The sequence below is a fragment of the Macaca nemestrina genome, chromosome 9 (genome assembly GCF_043159975.1).
Source record: "Macaca nemestrina isolate mMacNem1 chromosome 9, mMacNem.hap1, whole genome shotgun sequence".
NCBI lineage: Eukaryota > Metazoa > Chordata > Mammalia > Primates > Cercopithecidae > Macaca > Macaca nemestrina.
The window spans coordinates 65,188,240-65,210,760 of NC_092133.1; the positions used below are offsets into that span (position 1 = coordinate 65,188,240).

Consider the following 22,521-nt stretch of genomic DNA (forward strand, 5'->3'; position numbering starts at 1 on the left):
GAAGAAGAGCAGAGCATTCTCCCTGGGAAGGGAAAAAGAAAGACGTACCTTACGTTAACAGCTCAGTGTTCCGGGGACCAGAGGTGAGGTCGCAGCTGCTGGTTCCCACACCTCCTGTCTCTGGCGTGAGTCGTTGAGATGTCAGAATTGGTGAAAAGTTTGAGATTGTACCAGCTGGTCCAGGAAAGGTAATGGGGGAGCTACAAAGCTTGTAGAAGGGCAGTCAGGGCTGTCCTGTGCACAGGGGCTCCAGGGCACGTGAGCCACGCTGGGGCAGTGGTTAGGGCCAGGCCTCTTAGGAGTGACCCAGACCAGCCTTTTCTTTCTCATTCTCTCACGCTCTGAATTCAAAAGCTTAAACATGCCACGAAATGTCCACCCACTAAAAAGAAAGTATTTGCCTCCCGGGCTCAGAAATGATATTAAGGAAATTGCACATCTACTGACTGTGACAGAAAGCAAATCAGTGGCTCCTTGAGATGGGATAGGGTGGGAGGGGCTGCAGGGAGGGATTCCAAAGAAGCATGAGGAAGCTTTGGGAGTCGTGATGCTCCTGATCTTGACTATGGTCATGGTTTTGCAGGTATGTACGTGTGTCAAAATTGATCAAATTTTTTTTTTTTTGAGATGGAATTTCGCTCTTGTTGCCCAGGCTGGAGTGTAGTGGCACAATCTTGGCTCATTGCAATCTCCACCTCCCGGGTTCAAGTGATTCTCCTGCCTCCTCCTCCAGAGTAGCTGGGATTACAGGCACCCACCACTACTCCTGGCTAATTTTTTGTATTTTTAGTGGAAATGGGGTTTCACCATGTTGGTCAGGTGGGTCTCCAACTCCCGACCTCAGGTGATCCACCCACCTCAGTCTCCCAAAGTGCTGGGATTACAGGCGTGAGCCACCACACCGAGCCTTGTTCTCTTGTGTGTTAATTACTCCTCCGTGAGGCTGCTAAACATCCTCCCAGCACACACACACCCACAGACACACACCTGCACGCCCTCACGCAGTTTGCAAGGCAGTGGTTCAAGTTACACTTTAATCCCTCAAGCGTGCTCATCTCACTCTCCAAACCTGCCCTCTTGCAAGGTCCATGGTTCTTCTAAGTGTTCTGGTCACAAGGCAGCTGGATCAACACTCAGAGGTACAGAGCAGGGCAGAGTGTGGTTCCTGCATCTGTCTCGCCCCCACGTTCTTTACACACAGAGACCTCCCCGGGAGCTGTGACTTGAACTTCACAATCTGCAGGGCCCACCCAGGAGCCGTGTCCTCCTCACAGGCAATGGGATCTCCTCTTCTCTCCACCTGTGTGGGAAGATTGGAAACAAAACGTAGAGAAAGTGGGAGGTAAAACACTAAGGGGATGGATCACACCTGAGCGACACCAGAACCGAGGGAAACACTGAGGGGATGGATGGACCACACCTGAGGGTCCCCAGGACAGAAGGAAACACTGAGGGGATGGATAGGCCACACCTGAGCGACCCCAGGACCGAGGGAAACACTGAGGGGCTGGATGGGCCACACCTAAGTGTACCAAGGACGGAGGTAAACACTAAGGGTATGGATGGACCACACCTGAGGGTCCCCAGACAGAGTGAAGGACGGCTGTTGTTGGGATGATAATTCCACATCTTTAGAGAACAAGAATTCCAGGTAGTTCTCTTGTCTCCAAACAGTGTGGTTATGAACTAGCTCTCACTCCAGGAGGCTTTAAGGCTCCATATAATATATGTAGTAATAAAGAAAAACAGGCCAGATGCCACAGCTCACACCTGCAGTCCCAGCACTTTGGGAGGCCAAGGTGGGAGGACCACTGAGGCCAGGAGTCTGAAACCAGCCTGGGCAACGTAACAAGAGCCCATTTCTATAAATAATTTCAAAAATGTAAAAAGAGAAAAAAACAAAAAACAAATAGTGGTAACTGTCACAACTAACACATTGGTACAAACAAAAATTTACACCAAGATGAAAAAAGTCAAGTTTTTTTTTTTTTTTTAACCAAAACAATACTTCAGTCTAGGAAGAGGTGCTTCCTCTCCGGAAGCAGCTGAAGCCCTGAGCTGCTGTCCACAGGCGGATGGACTCTGCAGGAGCCCCTAGTGGGCCTCAGCTACTCCACGTCAGCTCCTTTCTTGTCCCTCTGCTGGTCCACGGGGGCCGCTGCAGTTGGCCAGGTCTCCTGGGAGTCAGAGGGGGCCATGGGTTCCACCCCAGGGCCCACCTCATCAGCACAGTGCTCTCACCATCTGAGCACCAGCCCAGAGGAAAAGGAGAAAGAAAGGGTGATGCTGATCCCCCAAGCAAAATGGAAACACCTCCACCTCCCACCCTCAAAAGCACCCAACAATGGACCCTGGGCACTGAGGGCCTCATAGGGAGTTGTTTGCACCACGATAAAATCTACAAAGTTCCCATGGCACGTGAGTGGGTGCTTCATCAACACAGGAATGTCCGGCTGCCCCAAGGAAGGCTCCAGTAATGTTGAGATCTTTGAATAGGAGCAAGGGATCAAGGCTGATGGTCTCTCTGAGGGCCTCAGTTTCCATCCATGTGGTCAAGCTCCCCTTTGGGAATCTGAGTTATGGTTCCTGAGATGGGGGCAAGAGGCATCCACTGACGGCTGTATTTACAAAAATCCATCAAGGCGACAATGCTTGTGAAAGTCAAAGCAGCACAGTAACTCACTGGAAAAGTGAAAGCTTCTCATCATCACACCCATAGAGATAATGGGGGTAGGGTAGGGGGGCAAGCCGAGAAAGCATGTGTGTGCTCTGTGCACTCACAGCCGCCCCTCTCCTCTGCTCTCTGGCTCCTGATTTGCATAGTGAGAGGCAGACACCAGGCTTGAATCAGGAGGGACAGCGCCTTGTCCCAGTAAGTTTGGGTCTTGAGACAGTGAGTAGCAAGGGTGTAGAGAGAAAGGGATTTATCGACAAAGTTAACTGACTTTGATTCTTGAGTTTGATAGGGAGAGTTTGAATAACAAGGGACACCGATACTAACACGTGTTAAATAGACAAACTGCTTCTAATATTTGATAGGCATAAATGTCGCATTTATTTATACTTCTAAGCAAAGTCAAGTCTCTTTCTCAGTTGCTCATTTTCAGAGAGTGAGAAAGCCCAAGATCTTCTCATGGCCTCTTCCCCTTCCTTGGGTTATGGACCCCAGGGCTCTGGGGACTGCAGAGCTGGGTAGGTCTCCTCGGAGTCACAGGGGACCGTGGAGGAGAGCAGAGGAGAGAATGCTGTTCTTGGCTGTGATCAGGTGGCTGTCATATCCCTGCTCCTACATTCAGTGGGGAGTGACCTTCGGAAAATTATGTAACTCTCTGTCTCAGTTTTCTCATCTGAAAAATGGAGCTGATGGTAATAATCCTCATCCAGGAGAATAGTATGTGTTGATCATCCTCGTGGCATTCTTCTAAAGAGCTTCACAGCACTCTATTGTATGGGCATTAAATCATTTGTTTATTGTATACAATCTCAGCTCACTGCAACCTCCGCCTCCTGAGTTCAAGTGACTCTCCTGCCTCAGCGCCCCCAAGTAGCTGGGATTACAGGCGCCTGCCATCACGCCCGGCTAATTTTTGGATTTTTAGTAGAGACAGGGTTTCACCATGTTGGCCAGGCTGGTCTTGAACCTCTATCCTCGGGTGATCCGCCCACCTCAGTCTCCCAAAGTGCTGGGATTACAGGCGTGAGCCACCATGCCAGGCCCATAGACCTAAATGTAAAATACATTTATTGAATGCCATGAAACCAGCAGCTTTGCTGTCACCACCAGAAGGTGATGACATGATTTGGAGAATTTTCAAATAGGGATATTGATGCAAACAAACAGGAAGGACCAGTAGCTCTGCTAGTCTCCTCAGAGACCAGAACCTGCCCAAACCACCCAACATCCCTGACTGATGATGGTGCCTGAGCGCATGTGAGGAGAAGACACAGCAAGAGGAGATGCCTGTGGAAAGCAGATGGCCTGAGCTCTGTGTGCACGCCCTAGTCCACAGGTAGATCCATCAGCAACAGTGGAAGCCTCACCGACTCCAGGTGTTAGTGTACAAATTCAGACAACTGTTGGCAGAATACCGTGCATGCAGATAAAGGAGTGGTTTCTAGGAAGCCATGCATAAGAACATAAACAAAAAATGAGCAGAGATGGTTGTGGCTACACACTGCTGACAGAATTTACAAATTTAGTACTGGGGGGTTACAAACAAATGAACAAAACAGTAACAACAATTCCAGGAGAAAAGAATCAGAATCCAGAGTTGAACAGTCTATAACCTAAGTATCCAGTGTTCAATGATAAGTTACAAGATGAAAAGAAACAGGAAAATGTGGTAGGAAACCAGTTAATAGAAACTGTCTTTAAGTGTCCCTAGACATCACACTTAGCAAACAAAGACTTCAAAGCAGTTACTGCATGTTAAAAGAACTAAAAAAGGGCTGGGCACAGTGGCTCGTGCCTGTGATCCCAGCACTTTGTGAGGCCGAGGCAGGCAGATCACCTGAGGTCAGGAATTCAAGACCAGCCTGACCAACATGGAGAAACCCTGTCTCTACTAAAAATACAAAATTAGCCGGGCGTGGTGGCGCATGCCTGTAATCCTAGCTACTCGGGAGGCTGAGGCAGGAGAATTGCTTGAACCTGGGAGGCAGAGGTTGCAGTGAGCCAAGATCACGCCATTTCACTCCAGCCTGGGCAACAAGAGCAAAACTTTGTCTCAAAAAAAAAAAAAAAAAAAGAGGCCAGGCGTGGTGGCTCAAGCCTGTAATTCCAGCATTTTGGGAGGCCGAGATGGGAGGATCATGAGGTCAGGAGATCGAGACCATCCTGGCGAACATGGTGAAACCCTGTCTCTACTAAAAAATACAAAAAACTAGCCGGGCGAGGTGGCGGGCGCCTGTGGTCCCAGCTACTTGGGGGGCTGAGGCAGGAGGATGGCATAAACCTGGGAGGCGGAGCTTGCAGTGAACTGAGATCCGGCCACTGCACTCCAGCCTGGGCGACAGAGCGAGACTCCGTCTCAAAAAAAAAAAAAAAAAGAGGAAGAAAGAAAAAGAAAAAGAAAAATGACTTATGAAACATCAAGCACAACATATGTAGAATGAGAGTCTCAGAAAGAAAGGGGAAAGAATTATTTATAGAAATAATGGTTGAAAACTTACCAAATTTAATATGAAACATTAATCTATAGAGTCAATGTTTACTTTTAGTAAAATAAGAACCAAGATATCCACTCCTACACACATTGCGTCAGACTATGAAAAGATAAAGAGTAAAATATTGAAAGCTGTCAGACAAAAACTTCTCTTCATGTACAAGAGCACCATGATAAAATTAACCACTGATTTCTGATCAGAAACAATGGTGAGACCTGGCACGGTGGCTCACGCCTGTAATCCCAGCACTTTGAGAGGCCAAGGTGGGTGGAATACCTGAGGTCAGGAATTTGAGACCAGCTTGGCCAACATGATGAAATCCCGTCTATACTAAAAATACAAAAATTAGCTGGGCATGTTGTTGTGTGCCTGTAATCTCAGAGGCTAAGGCCAGAGAATTGCTTGAACCTGGGAGGCAGAGGTTGCAGTGGACTGAGATCATGCCACTGCACTCCAGCCTGGGCAACAAACAGAGGGAGACTCTGTCTCAGAAAGAAAGAAAGAGAGAGAGAGAGAGAGAGGGAGGGAATGAAAGAAGGAAGGAAGGAAGGAAGGAAGGAAGGAAAGGTGGGAAGGCAATGGGATGGTATAGACAAAGAATGAAAGAAAAAAAATTGTCAACTAAAAATGCCCTGTCCAGCAGATCTATCTGTTAAAAATTAAAATATTCCCAGATAAACAATGTAGAGGACTACATGCTCGCAAACAAGACGTTCCCGATAAGTCCTGCTCTTGCAAACGAAGCAGGGCGTTCCTTCCCTGCAAACAGGGAGGACAAAGGAGCCAGCTGCAAACAGCAGACCCTGGGGGCTGGTTTATGTGTAAACATCTTGAAAATCCAGAAAGTCAGGGAAAGATCAGAAAAACAACAATGTGTCTTGTGACTTGGCAACATTCCACAAACGACTGTATAAAATAAAGCAGAGCGTGTTGTTCGGGGCAGCCACCATGTTTGTCTCGTCCTGTGTTGCCTTGTGTGTTCATTCCTTTGTTTAGGAAACACGCGGACCCCAACAAACAAAGACAGAAAATTTGCTGCCAGCAGTCCTACCATATAAGAAATACTACAAGAAAGCTTTTGAACTGAAAGAAAGGCTTGATTCTTCTATTTGAAAATACTGAATTGATTTGTCACAGGGTATGTGTGTATATGTGTGTGTGTGTATGCCGAAAATTCCAAAACTTCTCACACACTTTAACTTTTATTGATTTTAGAAGCAAAAATATTGCAAATATATAAAAATATCCTTGGAAGGTTTAATAAGTTCAATTTTTATACTTTTGTAGTCCTATGAATTTTAATAATAAAGAATTGATTTAATTTTTGATTAAGTCTAGCTGAAGATAGTAAAGATTAATTGAAACAAAAATTATAAAAATTTTATTCAGGCCAGACGCGGTGGCTCATGCCTATAATCCCAGCACTTTGGGAGGACAAGGTGGGTGGATCACGAGGTCGGGGATCAAGATCATCCTGGCGTGAAACCCCGTCTCTATTTTAAAAATTACAAAAAATTAGCCGGGTGTGGTGGCAGGCGCCTGTAGTCCCAGCTACTCGGGAGGCTGAGTCAGGAGAATGGCGTGAACCTGGGAGGCGGAGCCTGCAGTGAGCTGAGATCATGCCACTGCACTCCAGCCTGGGCGTCAGAGCGAGACTCTGTCTCAAAAAAAAAAAAAGATTTATTCAAAACTAGCAATGATAAGCAAGTATAAAAAATAAGCTTTGAGTTGATGCAAGGTAAGAACATACTATGTGGGAAAGTTAGAATTTCAGGCAGAGGAGACCCTAGAGCAATAATCCCTGGAAATAACAAATTTCAGGGACAAATCCAGATCCTCAAAAACTGTGAAATTGAGGGAGCCTGAGCAGATCTCCAAGGAACCAGGTACCATCTGTGTGCCAGGGTGAAAGGATGGAAAACAGACCAGGTCTGTCTCTGACAGGTTGAGCAGGTGGAGTGGGAAGGAGGGATGTAGAAGGCCAGGAGGGTGAAGGGAATTGCAGGGGTGGGTGGTGGTGGGTGGGGCTGGACCTCAGTCTCCTCCTCCTACTGCCCACCCCACCCACCCTTAGGAGCCCTTTGTGAGGGGGAGGCCCCAGCTCTGTGATGTGGGCCTGGGCCCCAATAAATAGTCCCAGAGGGGACACCCAGGGCTCAGGCCCACTGTTCAAGAACTGAACAGTGTTCTTTTTTTTTTTTTTTTTTTTTTTTTTTTTGAGACGGAGTCTCGCTCTGTCACCCAGGCTGGAGTGCTGTGGCCGGATCTCAGCTCACTGCAAGCTCCGCCTCCCGGGTTCCCGCCATTCTCCTGCCTCAGCCTCCCGAGTAGCCGGGACTACAGGCGCCCGCCACCTCGCCCGGCTAGTTTTTTTTTGTATTTTTTAGTAGAGACGGGGTTTCACCATGTTAGCCAGGATGGTCTCGATCTCCTGACCTCGTGATCCGCCCGTCTCGGCCTCCCAAAGTGCTGGGATTACAGGCTTGAGCCACCGCCCCCGGCTGAACAGTGTTCTTGACACAGAGCTGTGCTGGAGCCCCATTCCTGAGATCATCCATTTCATCCTCTTCGTTGCGTTTAGCCTGATGTTCCTGATCATCTTACGCCCCTACTTTACCCCCAGGGAGCCATCCTCAGGGCCTCCCAGAGAGGAGAACAGCAAGAATGTAAGGAGCCCTCAGCCCACACCCAGCAGAGAATGATTCTGTTTTTCCTGCTCTCTTTTCCACTTTTCCAAATCAACCAGAGGCGCTCCTGTGATGGGAAATCTCATCATCCCTCTAGGGACGGCAGGGCAGGCAGGGGTTGGAGTGGGCCTAGGATTTCCATCCCCAGCTCCCAGACCATCTGTGGGGGTGCACGGGAGGCATCACAGCAAAAACAAACCCCGGGACTCAGCGGCGAGGACCCGGTCATGAGAGGGGTGAGGTCGTTGTGGGAGGACAGGCCCTGAGCCCGGGCTCATCAGCCGCCTTCCCGGGCAGGTACCTCGGGTCCCAGCCTCTGTGTGTGGTGCTCTGGGGCTGTGCTGAGCCCGAGAGCCCTTACCTGAGACTGGAGTCGCCTCTGGCCTCCTCGGAAGCAGAATCCTCCCTGCCAGCTCAGAGGCACCTGCAGACCCAAGTGTGTGTGTTTCACAAGCAGCGGAACAGGGACTGAGGCCGCCCAGGGTGGGCCTCACATAGAAAACCCCTCCGTGCTTTTCAAAGAAGGAAACCAGAAAAGGTTATTATGCACTTCAGAAACGAGTGAAAGGAAAGAGAAGCACACAGGGCTCCGTGAGCTGAGTGGAGAAAGTGTGTCATTCACGAGCACTGTGGGTCCGCAGCTGTGGGGACAGGAGACTGAGACCTGGCCTGCACCCTCACTCTTTCTTGTCTCTCAGGATCGAGCTGAAGTGGGGGAATGGATAAGGATCAGAAATAGGTATATCACTTCGAAAGGTAAGGCTCTGAGGGTCCCCGAAGCCCCAGAGATCACAGCTTCACCTGTTCCTAGGAACAAGCACCAAGTCTCCTAGAAAGTCTTTTGCAGAGGCCTGATGGGGAAGCTCCTGCTAGGGCAATTGGAACCCAGGATCCATCTCCGATTCCCTGCCGGGATGAAGTCATGGGGTCCAGGGAGTGGGTATTGCCCAGGAGGGGACTATGTGGGGAAGGGGACCAGTGACTGCGTGGACCTGCAGGAGGGGCTCCAGGGCCATGTGGGCAGCTGTATAACATGGCTGAGTCTTCTTTGAGACTGCCCCTGTCCTCTCTCCCCAGGAGGTGGTCGTGACCCCCATGATGGGGTGTGTCTGTGTCGGGAAGCACTTTGTAAATTACAAAGTGCTGCCCTCTGGGCACCTGGCTATCACTTTTGGGGCCATGTGACCTTGGACAGGGATGCTGGGGCTCCAGAGTCTAATCCCCGATCCTGGGGTCTCCCTTAATGACACACGCATTCAGGCTCCTGTAAGTCCCAGTTCCCTCCCTCGCCACCATAACCCATCTCCTGCTTTCCAGATTACAAAAGGCTCTTGAAACAACTGGAGAAACTTGAGGAAGTTTTCCTGTTGGCAAAGTGAGGCTCTTTCCCATTTTCTCCCATGTCCTCCTTCCTACCAGGGCCTAGGATGCCACCCCAGGGCCTGGGGCTGATCTGGGAGGGGCGATCACAGCCGTGATGTCACTAAAGCCCTGGGGCAGGGGTAGGCAGAGCTTTGTGAAGTCAGCATGGGGGACCCTGAAGGGGCCTGGGCCACAGGTGCCCAGTGCTCCTGGCTGCAGCCTGTGCCTCCTGTGTCCTGCAGGCGCCTGAGGAAGCTACCTGGTGAGGGCAGCTTCCATTGCCTTCTAAACCGAGACCGCCTGAGGAAGTCGTTCAAACGAGGCCCTTGGAGAGTTCGCTGGCCTGCTGGGCGGTGTGGGAAAGCTTCTCCCACCAGGTTGTCCCCACAGGCTCCCCCGGCTCCTCTGGCCTCCAAGCCATCATCAGTCCCAAAGACCTCCATAGGGTCCCCTGGGTCTCTGTCATCCCTGTGCTCCTCCCAGCTACCAGTGTCTTCGTGTCCCCTGAAGCAATCTTTATACAAGTCATACGCAAGCTCCCTAACAGCAAACCCGGGCACCTCTGTAAAATCCTTGGAGGCTCTTTCATCCCTGAGCTCCTCCCAGCCACCAGAGCCTTTGCATTCCCTGGAGTGTCCTTCACACAAGACACATGGGCGCTCCCCTCCCCGACGATACGGAATCCTGGCTGCGTGTCCTGGTCCAACTCCACCCAGGCTAGTTCTCAAACTGACGCCACAATATGCACAATGTGTGACACCCCTGAGCTGTGTAGCTGGTGGGTGTCTTCTAGCCCTCGAGTGATCCAAGGCATTGGTTGCTGCGGTGATCCCAGGCCTCTCCTGGAGGCAGGAGGCTGCTAGAGCCTGGTGCCTCTGCACCTCCTCACAGTACCCATTCAAGCACCCTAATATTCCCAACCACCTACCAAAGGCTTCCTTCTAGGGAGATGCCACATGCAGGCAGGTAGAGGCAGCGGCCCTACTTCCCTCAGCCTGCACGAGACAATGCTGCTAGATGTACAAGACACCAAAATCCCAGACACTCCCATGGACGCCACATCCAACATCCACAAACAATTGGGAATCTCCTGAGGACAACTTGGAGGCGCATGCCCTCCCTGATCCGGGCACCCCACAGATGCCAGAAATGCATGCTCTAATGCATTGGAAGAGGAACCTGCGGAGACGCTGGCTGTGTCTAGACTAAGAGTGGGCCTGTCCTGGTGCACACAATAAAGTGTTCAAGGCAGTTTATTAAAAGAAAAAATGCACACAATAAAGTGTTCAAGGCAGTTTATTAAAGTAAAAGAGAAAATACGACCTCTGTGTTAGTTTCCTGTGGCTGCTGTAACAAGCTACCACAGGCCTGGGGGTTCACAGCAACAGAAACTTATTCCCTCACAGTCCCGGGGGCCAGAAGACAGAAATCAAGGCCTGGAGAAGGCAGGGCCATGCTCCCTCCTGAGGCTCTCGGGGAGGAGCCTCCTGGCCTCTTCCGGCCTCCGGCGGCTGCCCTGGCGTTCCTGCGCTGTGGCTGCATCTCCAAGACCTGCTCCGTCTTTCACAGGGCCTTGTTGCTTGTGCAGCTCTGGGTCGAAGCTCCCTTGGACTCTCTCTTCTAGGGCATTTAGGGCCTGCCTGGATGACTCAGGATACGCTCCTCCTCTCAGGGTTTCTCTCTAATCACGTCTTTTGCCATTCCAGCTGATGCTCGCGGGCTCCAGGGCTCAGACACGGGTGTATCTGTGGAGCCATGATCGGCCTACCATAACCTCCAAGTCATTCGAAAGAGGAAGGGGAATACGAAAACTGAGTCTCTCTACTAGAAGTTAGGAAAGGAGACATAAAATAGAAGTTCAGAAAAGCCAGAACAAAAAATTAAGTGGTAGAAATAATTCTCATAGATCAATAAAAACAAGAACCGTAAATGTACACAACAGAGCCTGTCCAATTGGAAACAAAATCTAGCCAGACATTGCTTACAAAGGTCATGGTGAAGCGGTGAAGCGGTGAAGCGTAGAAAGGTAGAAGGCAAGAGGGTGTGGAATATGAAGTGTGAATGCAGATGGGAAGAAAGCCAGGGTGGCTGGGTCAATACCCAACTTAGACTTAAAGACACAGGGACCCCAGGAATGGAGACAGCGAATTCCAGGTGATGAGGCAGACATAGCCTGTAAGGGTGAGAGTAAGAGCAGGTGACCAGCTTTGTAGAGGAAAAGGTACTTCCCTGAAGACTGTGGGGCCCATTCCAGCCTGGCTCTGGGAGGACAGCTCCGACCCATCCTCCCATGAATGGGGTGGCCCTGGCCCAGACTAGGCACAGTGCAGGGTGGTCCGGAGGGGCCTGCTATGATCATGAAGTTGGGAACTGCCTAAACCGTCTTCACGGAGCCTTTGTGTCCAGGGGGAAATCCAGGCACATGGAATACAATTTGCAGGCCATGGTTGCTGAGGACAAGGCTGGGTCAGCACTAGGCTGGTTTTCAGTAGATGGCAGCGAAGCCCTGGAGAAGCCTGGGGAGGGCAGAAATGCACAAGAAGGGGAGGAGGCCGGAGCCTGGCTGGTCCTGGTTGTCAGGGGCTTGGGGGGACCCTGCTCCTTTCTCTGAGAGCCCTGAGGCCTCAACTGGAGGACAGGAGGTGGATGTGCTGGTCCCTGAGGCCCGGGCAGCATGAACTGCATGTGGAGCCAGGATTCGTCTGAGCCCTCACAGGCCTGGCCTTTCCCTGCCAGAGAGGTGCCATTTTCGCCCCCAGCAGCCTCCATCCCCGGATCCTGAGCCCTCAGGGACCCTGTCGAGGAAGCAGGAATCAAAGACCCAAAAATGTGGTTGGGCGTGATGGCGAGTGCCTGTAGTCCCAACTACTCGCGAGGCTGAGGCAGGAGAATCACTTGAACACGGGAGGTGGAGGTTGAGGCGACACTGCACTCCAGCCTCGCGACAGAGCGAGACTCCGTCTCAAAAAAAAAAAAAAAAAAGAAAGAAAGAAAGAAAAAAAATTAGCCGGGCGTGGTGGGGCGGTAATCCCAGCTCCTCGGGCAGCTGAGGTGGCAGAACCACTTGAACCCGGCAGGCGGAGGCTGCAGTGAGCCTCTCGAGATCGCGCCACTGCCCTCCAGACTGGGCAACAAGAAAGACTCCGTCTCAAAAAAAAAAAAAAAAAAAAAAAAAAGATGTTAGCCGACAGTACGTTTTGAACATTTGATTTTGCTGAAGACAGTGAGTGACCTGGCCTGGCTGAAGCCTTAGGAGGTGGGTACCCAGAAAGTTCAAAACTGACCGCCTGTGCTGTCGGCCTGAAGGAGACGCGCGGCGTGAACCGAAGGGGGCGTGCTCCGTTTCCCCGCCAGGTCGCCGACCGGCAGACCCTTCTCCTCAGCGGGCGGCCGGACACTGTGGGGACGCCTTTGTTTCCGCCGCTCACGGTGTCTGAATCCACAATTTGTTTACGTGGTTATGGAGCTGGACTTGGGCATCGGAAGGGCGGTCTCTTTCAGCACAACAGTGGGGCTCCAGGAAGGCGGAGAGACGCGGGGATCCCAGCTGGAAGGGCGGACCGCGCTGCCTGGCGGTGGCGGGGGAGGGGGTGGAACCCCATACCCGGGCTCTAACCAAGAGGCCCTTTTCTTAAGTCTCTGCATCTTGGAGTGTACCACCCGAGCAGGTCCCGGAGGCAGCCGATGCTGTGTATCACTCAGAACTTTAAAGTTTGTTTGTTTTGCGACAGGGTCTCCCCACTTTGCCTAGGTTGGAGTTCAGGGGCGCTATCTCAGCTCACTGCATCCTCCACCTCCTGAACTCAGGCGATCCTCCCACCTCAGCCTCCTGAGTAGCTGGAACTACAGGCATGTGCCACCAGGCCTGGCTAATATTTTAATTTTATTTATTTTTTTTTTTTGAGACTGAAGTCTCGCTCTTGTTGCCCAGGCTGGAGTGCAGTGGAGCGATCTCGGCTCACCGCAACGTCTGCCTTTTGAGTTCAAGCAATTCTCCTGCCTCAGCCTCCCTAGTAGCTGAGATTACAGGTGTGCGCCACTGCACCTGGCTAATTTTTTGTATTTTTAGTAGAGGCGGTGTTTCACTATGTTGGCCTGGCTGGTCTTGAACTCCCGGCCTCAGGTAATTTGCCTGCCTTGGCCTCCCAAAGTGCTAGGATTACAGGCGTGAGCCACTGCGCCCAGCATGTTTTTAAATTTTTGTAGAGATGGGGCCTCAATATGTTGCCCAGCCTGGTCTCGGACTCCTGACCTCAGGTGATGTGCCCGCCTCGGCCTCTTAAAGTACTGGGATTATAGGCGTGAGCCACCACACGGAACCTAGATCATTTTTTCTCAACTTTTTTTTCATGATCGCCATCTTAAAGATCTTTTCTAGATGTTTTTTCCTAGTTCCCCACCACATGACATTTTAATAACATAGATATACCCTAACGTATATCTTTTTATGTCCTGTGGCCCTTTGGAAGGCAACAAACCATTATGTTAGCTAAGATTTATTTCCTTCCCCTCACAGCCTCGCCATCCCACTACCCCCATGCACTCATACCACAATTTATTCCATACTTCATTAGAGATTAAGTTGAGATTAAAGCTTCCCTATTTCATGCTGCCATGAACAATCTTGTAATTAAATCAGTGCAAAAGTAGGAATGGAATGTATGCTTTAACGAAATGTATGTATTTATACTGCAAATAGCCCTGAGCGAGAAAGGGCGTACCAATTTACACTTCAACCACAATGTGCCTCAATGACATCTCCCTGCATCCTTTCCAGCTCTCTTAATTACTCTTTTAAATGATCATTAATTGAAAATTAGTTGCAAAGGCTTTGCATTTTTTATTTAATTTGCATTTATTTGGTTACCACTCAAAGGGACACTTCTCAAGCCTATGGATCATCTGCATATTTTCTTTTTATTTTATTTATTTATTTTTTTGAGACAGAATTTCACTCATGTTGCCCAGGCTGGAGTGCAATGGCACAATCTCGGCTCAACACAACCTCTGCCTCCCGGGTTCAAGCGATTCTCTTGCCTCAGCCTCCTGAGTAGCTGGGATTACAGGCATGCGCCACCGTGCCCGGCTAATTTTGTATTTTTAGTAGAGATGGGGTTTCTCCATGTGGGTCAGGCTGGTCTCGAACTCCCCACCTCAGGTGATCTACCCACCTCGGTCTCCTAAAGTGCTGGGATTACAGGGGTGAGCCACCACGCCCAGTTTTTTTTTTTTCTTTTTGAGAGGGAGTTTTGCTCTTGTTGTCTAGGCTGGAGTGCAATGGCATGATCTCAGCTCACCACAACCTCCGCCTCCCAGGTTCAAGCAATTCTCCTGCCTCGGCCTCCCAAGTAGCTGGGATTACAGGCATATGCCACCACGCCCGGTTAATTTTTTGTATTTTTAGAAGAGACAGGGTTTCTCTATGTTGGTCAGGCTGGTCTTGAACTCCTGACCTCAGGTAATCCACCCGCCTTGGCCTCCCAAAGTGCTGCGATTACAGGCATGAGCCCAGTCATCTGCATATTTTCTTTTGCAAATCTCAGGGTTCTGTTTTTTTATTTGTTTTGTTTTGAGACAGAGTCTCGTTCTGTCACCCAGGCTCGAGTGCAGATGCATGATCTGGGCTTACTGCAACCTCCGCTTCCCAGGTTCAAGTGATTCTCCTGCCTCAGCCTCCAATTAGCTGGGATTACAGGCACGTACCACCAAGCCCAGCTATTTTTTGTATTTTTTTAGTAGAGATGGGATCTCACCATGTTGACCAAGCTGGTCTCCAACTCTTGACGTCAGGTGATCCACCCACCTTGGCCTCCCAAAGTGCTGGGATTACAGGTATAGCTACTGCCCCTGGCTTTTTTTTTTTTTTTTTTTTTTGAGATGGAGTCTTGCTGTGTCACCCAGGCTGGAGTGCAGTGGCACAATCTGGGCTCACTGCAAGCTCCACCTCCCAGGTTCATGCCTCAGCCTCCTGCCTCAGCCTCGTGAGTAGCTGGGACTTACAGGCGCCCACCACCACGCCCAGCTAATTTTTTGTATTTTTAGTAGAGGCGGGTTTCTCTGTTGGTCAAGCTGGTCTTGAACTCCCGACCTCAGGTGATCTGCCTGCCTCGGCCTCCCAAAGTGCTGGAATTACAGGCATGAGCCACCACACCTGGTCCAGAGTTGTGTTTCTTGAGGGCTGTTTGGTGAGCGGTGGTTTGGGAATCCTAGCCGACTAGGGGGTCAATCATGGCAGTGCTTAGCCGCTGTGAACCTACCTGGAGCAAATTAATTACTCTAACCTCTCTCTGTAAAATTCGTAAAGTGGGGTAAATAATAGTACTCATCTCCCATTGGGTTGTTTTGAGAATTAGCTGAAATACCAGTAAGCATTTTATTTATTTATTTATTTTGAGATGGAGTCTGGCTCTGTCACCCAGGTTGGAGTGCAATGGCATGTCGGCTCACTGCAACCTCTGCCTCCCCGGTTCCAGCGATTCTACTGCCTCAGCCTCCCGAGTAGCTGGGATTACAGGCACCCACCACCACACCTGGCCAATTTTTGCATTTTAGTAGACACAGGGTTTCACCATGTTGGCCAGGTTTTTTTTTTTTTTTTTTTTTTTTTTTGAGATAGAGTCTCGCTCTGCTGCCCAGGCTGGAGTGCAGCAGCGCAATCTTGGCTCACTGCAACCTCCACCTCCCAGGTTCAAGCGATTCTCTTGCCTCAGCCTCCCAAGTAGCTGGGATTACAGGCACCCGCCAGCACGCCTGACTGATTTTTGTATTTTTAGTAGAGATGGGGTTTCACTATGTTGACCGGCTGGTTTTGAACTCCCAAAATCAGCTGATCCACCCACCTCGGCCTCCCGAAGTGCTGGGATTACAGGTGTAAAACACTGCACCCAGCCTACTTCACATTATTAAGAAATCTATGAAAATATCATTTTAATGGCTGTAACGTCATCACACAAAATAATTGGAGTATAACAGTTTCCATCAAATCTTAAAATATCATCAATTTTAAGTCCCACCATTATTTTCTGTACTACTAAGAACAAATTCTGGCCTGGCATGGTGGCTCTATGCCTGTAATCCCAGCACTTTGGGAGGCCAGGGCAGTCAGATCACCTGAGTTCAGGAGTTCCAGACCAGCCTGGCCAACCTGTCTCTATTAAAAATACAAAGATTAGCCTGGTGTGGTGGCATGTGCCTATAGTCCCAGCCACTTGTTGGGAGGCTGAGGCAGGAGGATCACCTGAGTCTGGGCAGGGGAGGTTGCAGTGAGCCGAGATCATGCCACTGCACTCCAGCCTGGGTGACATAGTATTATTATTATTATTATTATTATTTGAAACAGGGTCTCACTTTGTTACTGTGCCTGGCTAATTTTTGTATTTTTTGTAGAGTTGGATTTTGGCCACGTTGCCCAGGCTTGCTTCAAACTCCTCAACTCAAGCAATCTGCCTGCCTCGGGCCCCCAAAGTGCTAGCATTACACGTGTGAGCCACCACGCCCAGTCGTGTTATTTATGATTGCATTTCTTTTCTTTTCTTTGAGGCAGAGTCTCGCTCTGTCACCTAGGCTGGTGTGCAGTGGTGTGATCTTGGCTCACTGCAACCTCTGCCTCTGGGGTTCAAGCCATCCTCCCACTTCAGAGTCCTGTGTAGCTGGGATTACAGGCGTGTGCCACCACACCCGGTTAATTTCTCTTTTTTACTACACTTGATCTTTGCCAAAAGGATGAGAAGTGATAATTTAGTAGAGACGGGGTTTCACCATGTTGGCCAGGTGTGTCTGGTACTCTTGACCTCAGGTGATCAGCCCACCATGCTCTCCCAAAGAGCTAGGATTACAGGGTGACCCATGACGCCCATCTGATATCATTGTTTTTTTGTTTTTTTGTTTGAGACAGAGTCTTGCTCTGTCGCCGAGGCTGGAGTGCAGTGGCGCGATCTCCGCTCACTGCAAGCTCCACCTCCTGGGTTCGCATCATTCTCTTGCCTCAGCCTCCCGAGTAGCTGGGACTACAGGTGCCCGCCACCGCGTCCGGCTAATTTTTTTTGTATTTTTAGTAGAAATGGGGTTTCATCATGTTAGCCAGGATGGTCTCCAGCTCCTGACCTTGTGATCTGCCCGTCTCGGCCTCCCAAAGTGCCGGGATTACAGGCGTGAGCCCCCGCGCCTGGCCAATATCATTGGTTTTAAAACACATACCTGGCCAGGCGCAGGGGCTCATGCTTGTAATCCCAGCAATTTGGGAGGCTGAGGCGGGTGGATCACCTGAGGTCACCATGGCGAAACCCCATCTCTACTAAAAACACAAAAATTAGCTGGGCTGTTATGCCCAGACTGTTTGTTCCCCAAAGAAGACCACCAGAGTCCAGAGTCAAAGCCAAGCGGCAAGGATCTTTACTACAAGTTCGAACCTGGTCCCTCCTTTACACAGTATACAAGAGGGCCCTGAACAATGCGAGCGTTTGCTTTTTATAGCCCGAAAGTTGCAGGGGAACAAAGAAATTCTTTTGGCTCCTGCGCTTTCAGTAACCTTGAACGGCTGTCCCCTTATCGGAGACTTTCCAGGTGGTGTTTATACTGGGCTCAGGGAGTTTGAGAGATATATGGTGGTGGGATGGGAGGATGGGATGTGTTTGTGCTAGGCTCAGGGAGTTTTAAGCCCGGGGCTGAGGAATGTGCCCAGCTCCTTTCAGGGTGTGGTGGCAAGCGCCTGTAAATCCAAGCTACTCTGGAGTTTGAGGTAGGAGAATCACTTGAATCCGGGAGGTGGAGGTTGCAGTGAGCTGAGATCATGCCATTACACTCCAGCCTGGGTGACAGAGCAAGACTCCATCTCAAAAAAAATAAAAAATAAAAGGAGGCCGGGCGCGGTGGCTCAAGCCTGTAATCCCAGCACTTTGGGAGGCCGAGACGGGTGGATCACAAGGTCAGAAGATCGAGACCATCCTGGCTAACACGGTGAAACCCCGTCTCTACTAAAAAATACAAAAAACTAGCCGGGTGAGGTGGCGGGCGCCTGTAGTCCCAGTTACTTGGGAGGCTGAGGCAGGAGAATGGCGTGAACCCAGGAGGCGGAGCTTGCAGTGAACTGAGATCCGGCCACTGCACTCCAGCCTGGGTGACAGAGCGAGACTCCGTCTCAAAAAAAAAAAAAATAAATAAAAATAAATAAAAAGCAGAAAAAATAAATAAAACATATTCCTATCTTATTGAGGCTAAACTGTACAACATGTGTCTTACAAATGATAGCAAAGATAACAAATATATGCTTAATCTCTGGAGGGAAAGGGCTTTCTAAGCTTAAATACAAACCTCAAAGGAACATATCCATGGCTTTGACATCAAGAAATTTAAAACTTCTATATGTCTAAATATTAAAAAGCAATCATAGGCCGGGTGCAGTGGCTCACACCTGTAATCCCAGCATTTTGGGAGGCTGAGGTGGGTGGATCACTTCAGGTCCAGAGTTCCAGACCAGCCTGGTCAACATGGTGAAACTCCATCTCTACTAAAAATACAAAAATTAGCCGGGTGTGATGGTGCATGCCTGTAATCCCAGCTATTTGGTATTTTTTCTTTTCTTTTCTTTTCTTTTTTGGGATGGAGTCTCCCTCTGTTGCCCAGGCTGCAGTACAGTGGCAGGATCTCTGCTTACTGCAACCTCCACCTCCTGGGTTCAAGTGATTCTCATGCTTCAGCCTCCCAGGTAGCTGGGATTACGGGCGCCCGCCACCACACCTGGCTAATTTTTGTATTTTTAGTAGAAACAGGGTTTCAGGCCGGGCGCGGTGGCTCAAGCCTGTAATCCCAGCACTTTGGGAGGCCGAGACGGGCGGATCACGAGGTCGGGAGATCGAGACCATCCTGGCTAACACGGTGAAACCCCGTCTCTACTAAAAATACAAAAAAACTAGCCGGGCGAGGTGGCGGGCGCCTGTAGTCCCAGCTACTCGGGAGGCTGAGGCAGGAGAATGGCATAAACCTGGGAGACGGAGCTTGCAGTGAGCTGAGATCCGGCCACTGTACTCCAGCCTGGGTGACAGAGCGAGACTCCGTCTCAAAAAAAAAAAAAAAAAAAAAGAAACAGGGTTTCACCATGTTGGTCAAGCTATCTCAAACTCCTGACATCAAGTGATCCACCCACCTTGGTCTCCCAAAGTGCTGGGATTACAAGTGTGAGCCACTGCGCCTGGCGTATCCCAGCAATTTGGGAGGTTGAGGCATAAGAATTGCTTGAACCTGGGAGGTGGAGGTTGCAGTGAGCTGAGATCACATAGCGGCACTCCGACCTGAGCAACAAAGTGAGACCCTGTCTCAAAAAAAAAAAAAAAAAGCAATCATTAATAACAGGGCGAGCATCATGGCTCACACATAGAATATTCCCAGTGCTTTGAGAGGCCAAGGTGGGAGAATTGCTTGATGCCAGGAATTCAAGACTAGCCTGGGCAACATAGTGAGACTCCCATCACTACAAAAAAATAAAAAAATTAGTCGGGCCTGGCTGAAAGTGCCTTTAGTCCCAGCTACTCAGAAGGCCGAGGTTGGAGGATGGCTTGAGCCCAGAAGCTCAAGGCTGCATTGAGCTATGATTGGGTCACTGCACAGAACAAGACATTGTCTGTAAAACAAACAAAAAATACCACCACAAAAGCACAAAAATATTAAAAGGTAAGCAAACTGAGAAGAATGTTTGGGGCAACTATCCTAAGGGCTAACAGCCTTAATAAAGAGCTCTGTAAACTATAAGAAGTATACCAAGACATGGCCGGGCCTCACGCCTGTAATCCCAGCACTTTGGGAGGCCGAGGCAGGTGGATCATGAGGTCAGGAGATCCAGACCATCGTGGCAAACGGGCAAACCTCATCTCTACTAAAAAAACACAAAAAATTAGCCAGGCGTGGTGGCAGGTGCCTGTAGTCCCAGTTACTTGGGAGGCTGAGGCAGGAGAATGGTGTGAACCCAGGAGGCAGAGCTTGCAGTGAGTGGAGATCGCGCCACTGCACTCCAGCTTGGGCGACAGAGCAAGACTCCGTCTCAAAAAAAAAAAAAAAAAAAAAAAGAAGTATACCAAGACATAAAGACCACTGAGGCAAGATGATGAACTCTTTTTGTTTTTTTTTTTTAGACGGAGTCTTGCTCTGTTGCCCAGGCTGGAGTACAGTAATGCAATCTCTGCTCACTGCAACTTCCACCTCCCAGGTTCGAGCGATTCTCCTGCCTGAGCCTCCTGAGTAGCCGGGATTACAGGCGCGTGACACCACGCCCAGCTAATTTTTGTATTTTTAGTAGAGACGGGGTTTCACCATGTTGGTCAGGCTCGTCTTGAACTCCTGACCTCGTGATCCACCTGCCTCGGCCTCCCAAAGTACTGGAATTACAGGTGTGAGCCACCACGCCCGGGCTGATGATGAACTTTTTACTTAAAAAAAACCTTTGGTTGAGTGTGGTGGCTCACGCCTGTAATCTCAGTACTTTGGGAGGCCGAGGCAGGCAGGTCACTTGAGGTGAGGAGTTCCAGACCAGCCTGGCCAACATGGCAAAACCCCATTTCAACTAAAAATTTTTAAAAAGTAGCCAGGTATGGTGGCGCATACCTGTAATCCCTCTACTTGGGAGGCTGAGGCATGAGAATTGCTTGAACCTTGGAGGCAGAGGTTGCAGTGAGCCAAGATTGCACCACTGTACTCCAGCCTGAGTGACGGAGTGAGACTGTCTCAAAAATAAAACCAAACAAAAAAACCTTCTTTCATTGCCAGACATGGTGGCTCACACCTGTAATCCCAGCACTTTCTCTGGGAGATTGAGGTGGGATGATTCCTCGAACCCAGGAAGTCAAGACCAGCCTGGGCAACAAAATGAGACCCCAGTGCTAAAAAAAAAAAAAAATTATCTGAGCAAGGTGGCACATGCCTGTGGTCCTACCTACTCAGGAGGTTTAGGCAGGAGGATTGTTTGAGCCCAGGAGTTAGAGGCTGCGGTAAGCCATGTTTGCACCACTGCACTCCAGCCTGGGTGACAGTGAGGCTGTGTCTCAAAAATAAATAAATAAATAAATAAATAAAAATTAAAAACCTTCTTTTAAGATCAGTTGAACAGTTTATATAAAAGAGAATTGGCTACACATGTATGAAATTTATTCTGCCTCACTACTATTCTTTTTTCTTTTTTTTTTTGAGATGGAGTTTCGCTTTTGTTGCCCAGGCTGGAGTGCGATGGTGTGATCTCAGCTCACTGCAACCGCTGCCTCCTGGGTTTAAGCGATTCTTCTGCCTCAGTCTCGCCAAGTGGTTGGGATTACAGGCATGCGTCACCATGCCTGGCTAATTTTTTTTTTTTTTGAGAGGGAGTCTTTCTCTGTTGCCCAGGCTGGAGGGCAGCGGTGTGATCTCAGCTCACTGCTTCCTCTGCCTCCTGGGTTCAGGCAATTCTTCTGCTTCAGCCTCCAGAGTAGCTGGGATTACAGGCGTGCACCACCATGCCCAGCTAATTTTTGTATCTTTAGTAGAGATGGGGTTTCACCATGTTGGCCAGGCTGGTCTTAAACTCCTGACCTCATGTGATCTGCCTGCCTCGGCCTCCCGAAGTGCTGGTATTACAGGTGTGAGCCACCGCACCTGACCGGAGTGTCTCTTGTTGATTACCTCAGCCAAAGTGCCTTCTGAAATAGTACCACAGATGTGTGCTTCTAGCTCTGTTTGTAGTAGAGGGCATGGCATGTACTGTCATTCACACTGCCTGCTCCATCTGCATCCCCCTCACATCCAGCAAGAGTTTTCCTTTACACAGGGCTTATTACTCCTCTGCTGATCACTTGCCAATGCCTTCTCTTGGAGTTAACACCCTTGCCAAGGCCTAAGTGGCCTTTGAAGATCAGGCCCTGCTTAGCTCTGGGCTCCTGTGTCTCTTCGATACCCTCTCTACTTTTCTCAAACCTGTCAAAACTGGATTGGGACTCCGTGGCACTGGGGTTGGAAACATGCTTTGTCCGCATCTTCCCAGGGTGGCACTCAGGCCTGCACTAGCTAAGGTAGCCCTGCGGCAGGGTCCAACACTACCTTATCGTTAATTTGTTTATTGTCTGCGTCCGCTAGAGCTGGGGTGAAGAGAGCAGCCAGATCAGACATGGGGAGGCCTGGGAGGCTACGGCATCTTCGGTTTTGGGCAGTGCTGCTAGAAACCACGAACATTACTCATCTTGCAGCATGTGTGCACATGGGGTGACCCCGGGGCCTCCTCGAATGCAGCGTCTACGCCTGGGGAATGGACGCACTATTACCAGTTCCGCCCTGGGAGGATTCATCGCTAACC

General features: G+C 49.9%; 1 protein-coding gene across 6 annotated transcripts; it reads left to right on the forward strand.

Annotated features, from left to right (window-relative positions):
- Positions 1–7,390: 7,390 nt before the first annotated feature.
- Positions 7,391–10,499, forward strand: LOC105466110 (uncharacterized protein C5orf60-like). Of its 6 annotated transcripts, none has more exons than XM_011715050.3 (5): positions 7,399–7,832; positions 8,552–8,609; positions 9,171–9,228; positions 9,458–9,592; positions 10,149–10,499. In XM_011715050.3, exons 1-5 carry the CDS (start codon positions 7,752–7,754, stop codon positions 10,183–10,185), a joined length of 369 nt encoding a protein of 122 aa, XP_011713352.2. In that variant the 5' UTR covers positions 7,399–7,751; the 3' UTR covers positions 10,186–10,499. The 6 variants fall into 6 exon arrangements, 5 of the variants coding, with proteins under 5 accessions (XP_011713352.2, XP_070925765.1, XP_024643785.2 ...); XM_071069664.1 differs by having other exon boundaries at positions 7,403–7,832; positions 9,458–9,477; positions 10,149–10,497; XM_011715051.3 differs by having other exon boundaries at positions 7,404–7,832; positions 9,458–9,477; positions 10,161–10,496.
- The last annotated feature ends 12,022 nt before the right edge of the window (positions 10,500–22,521 follow it).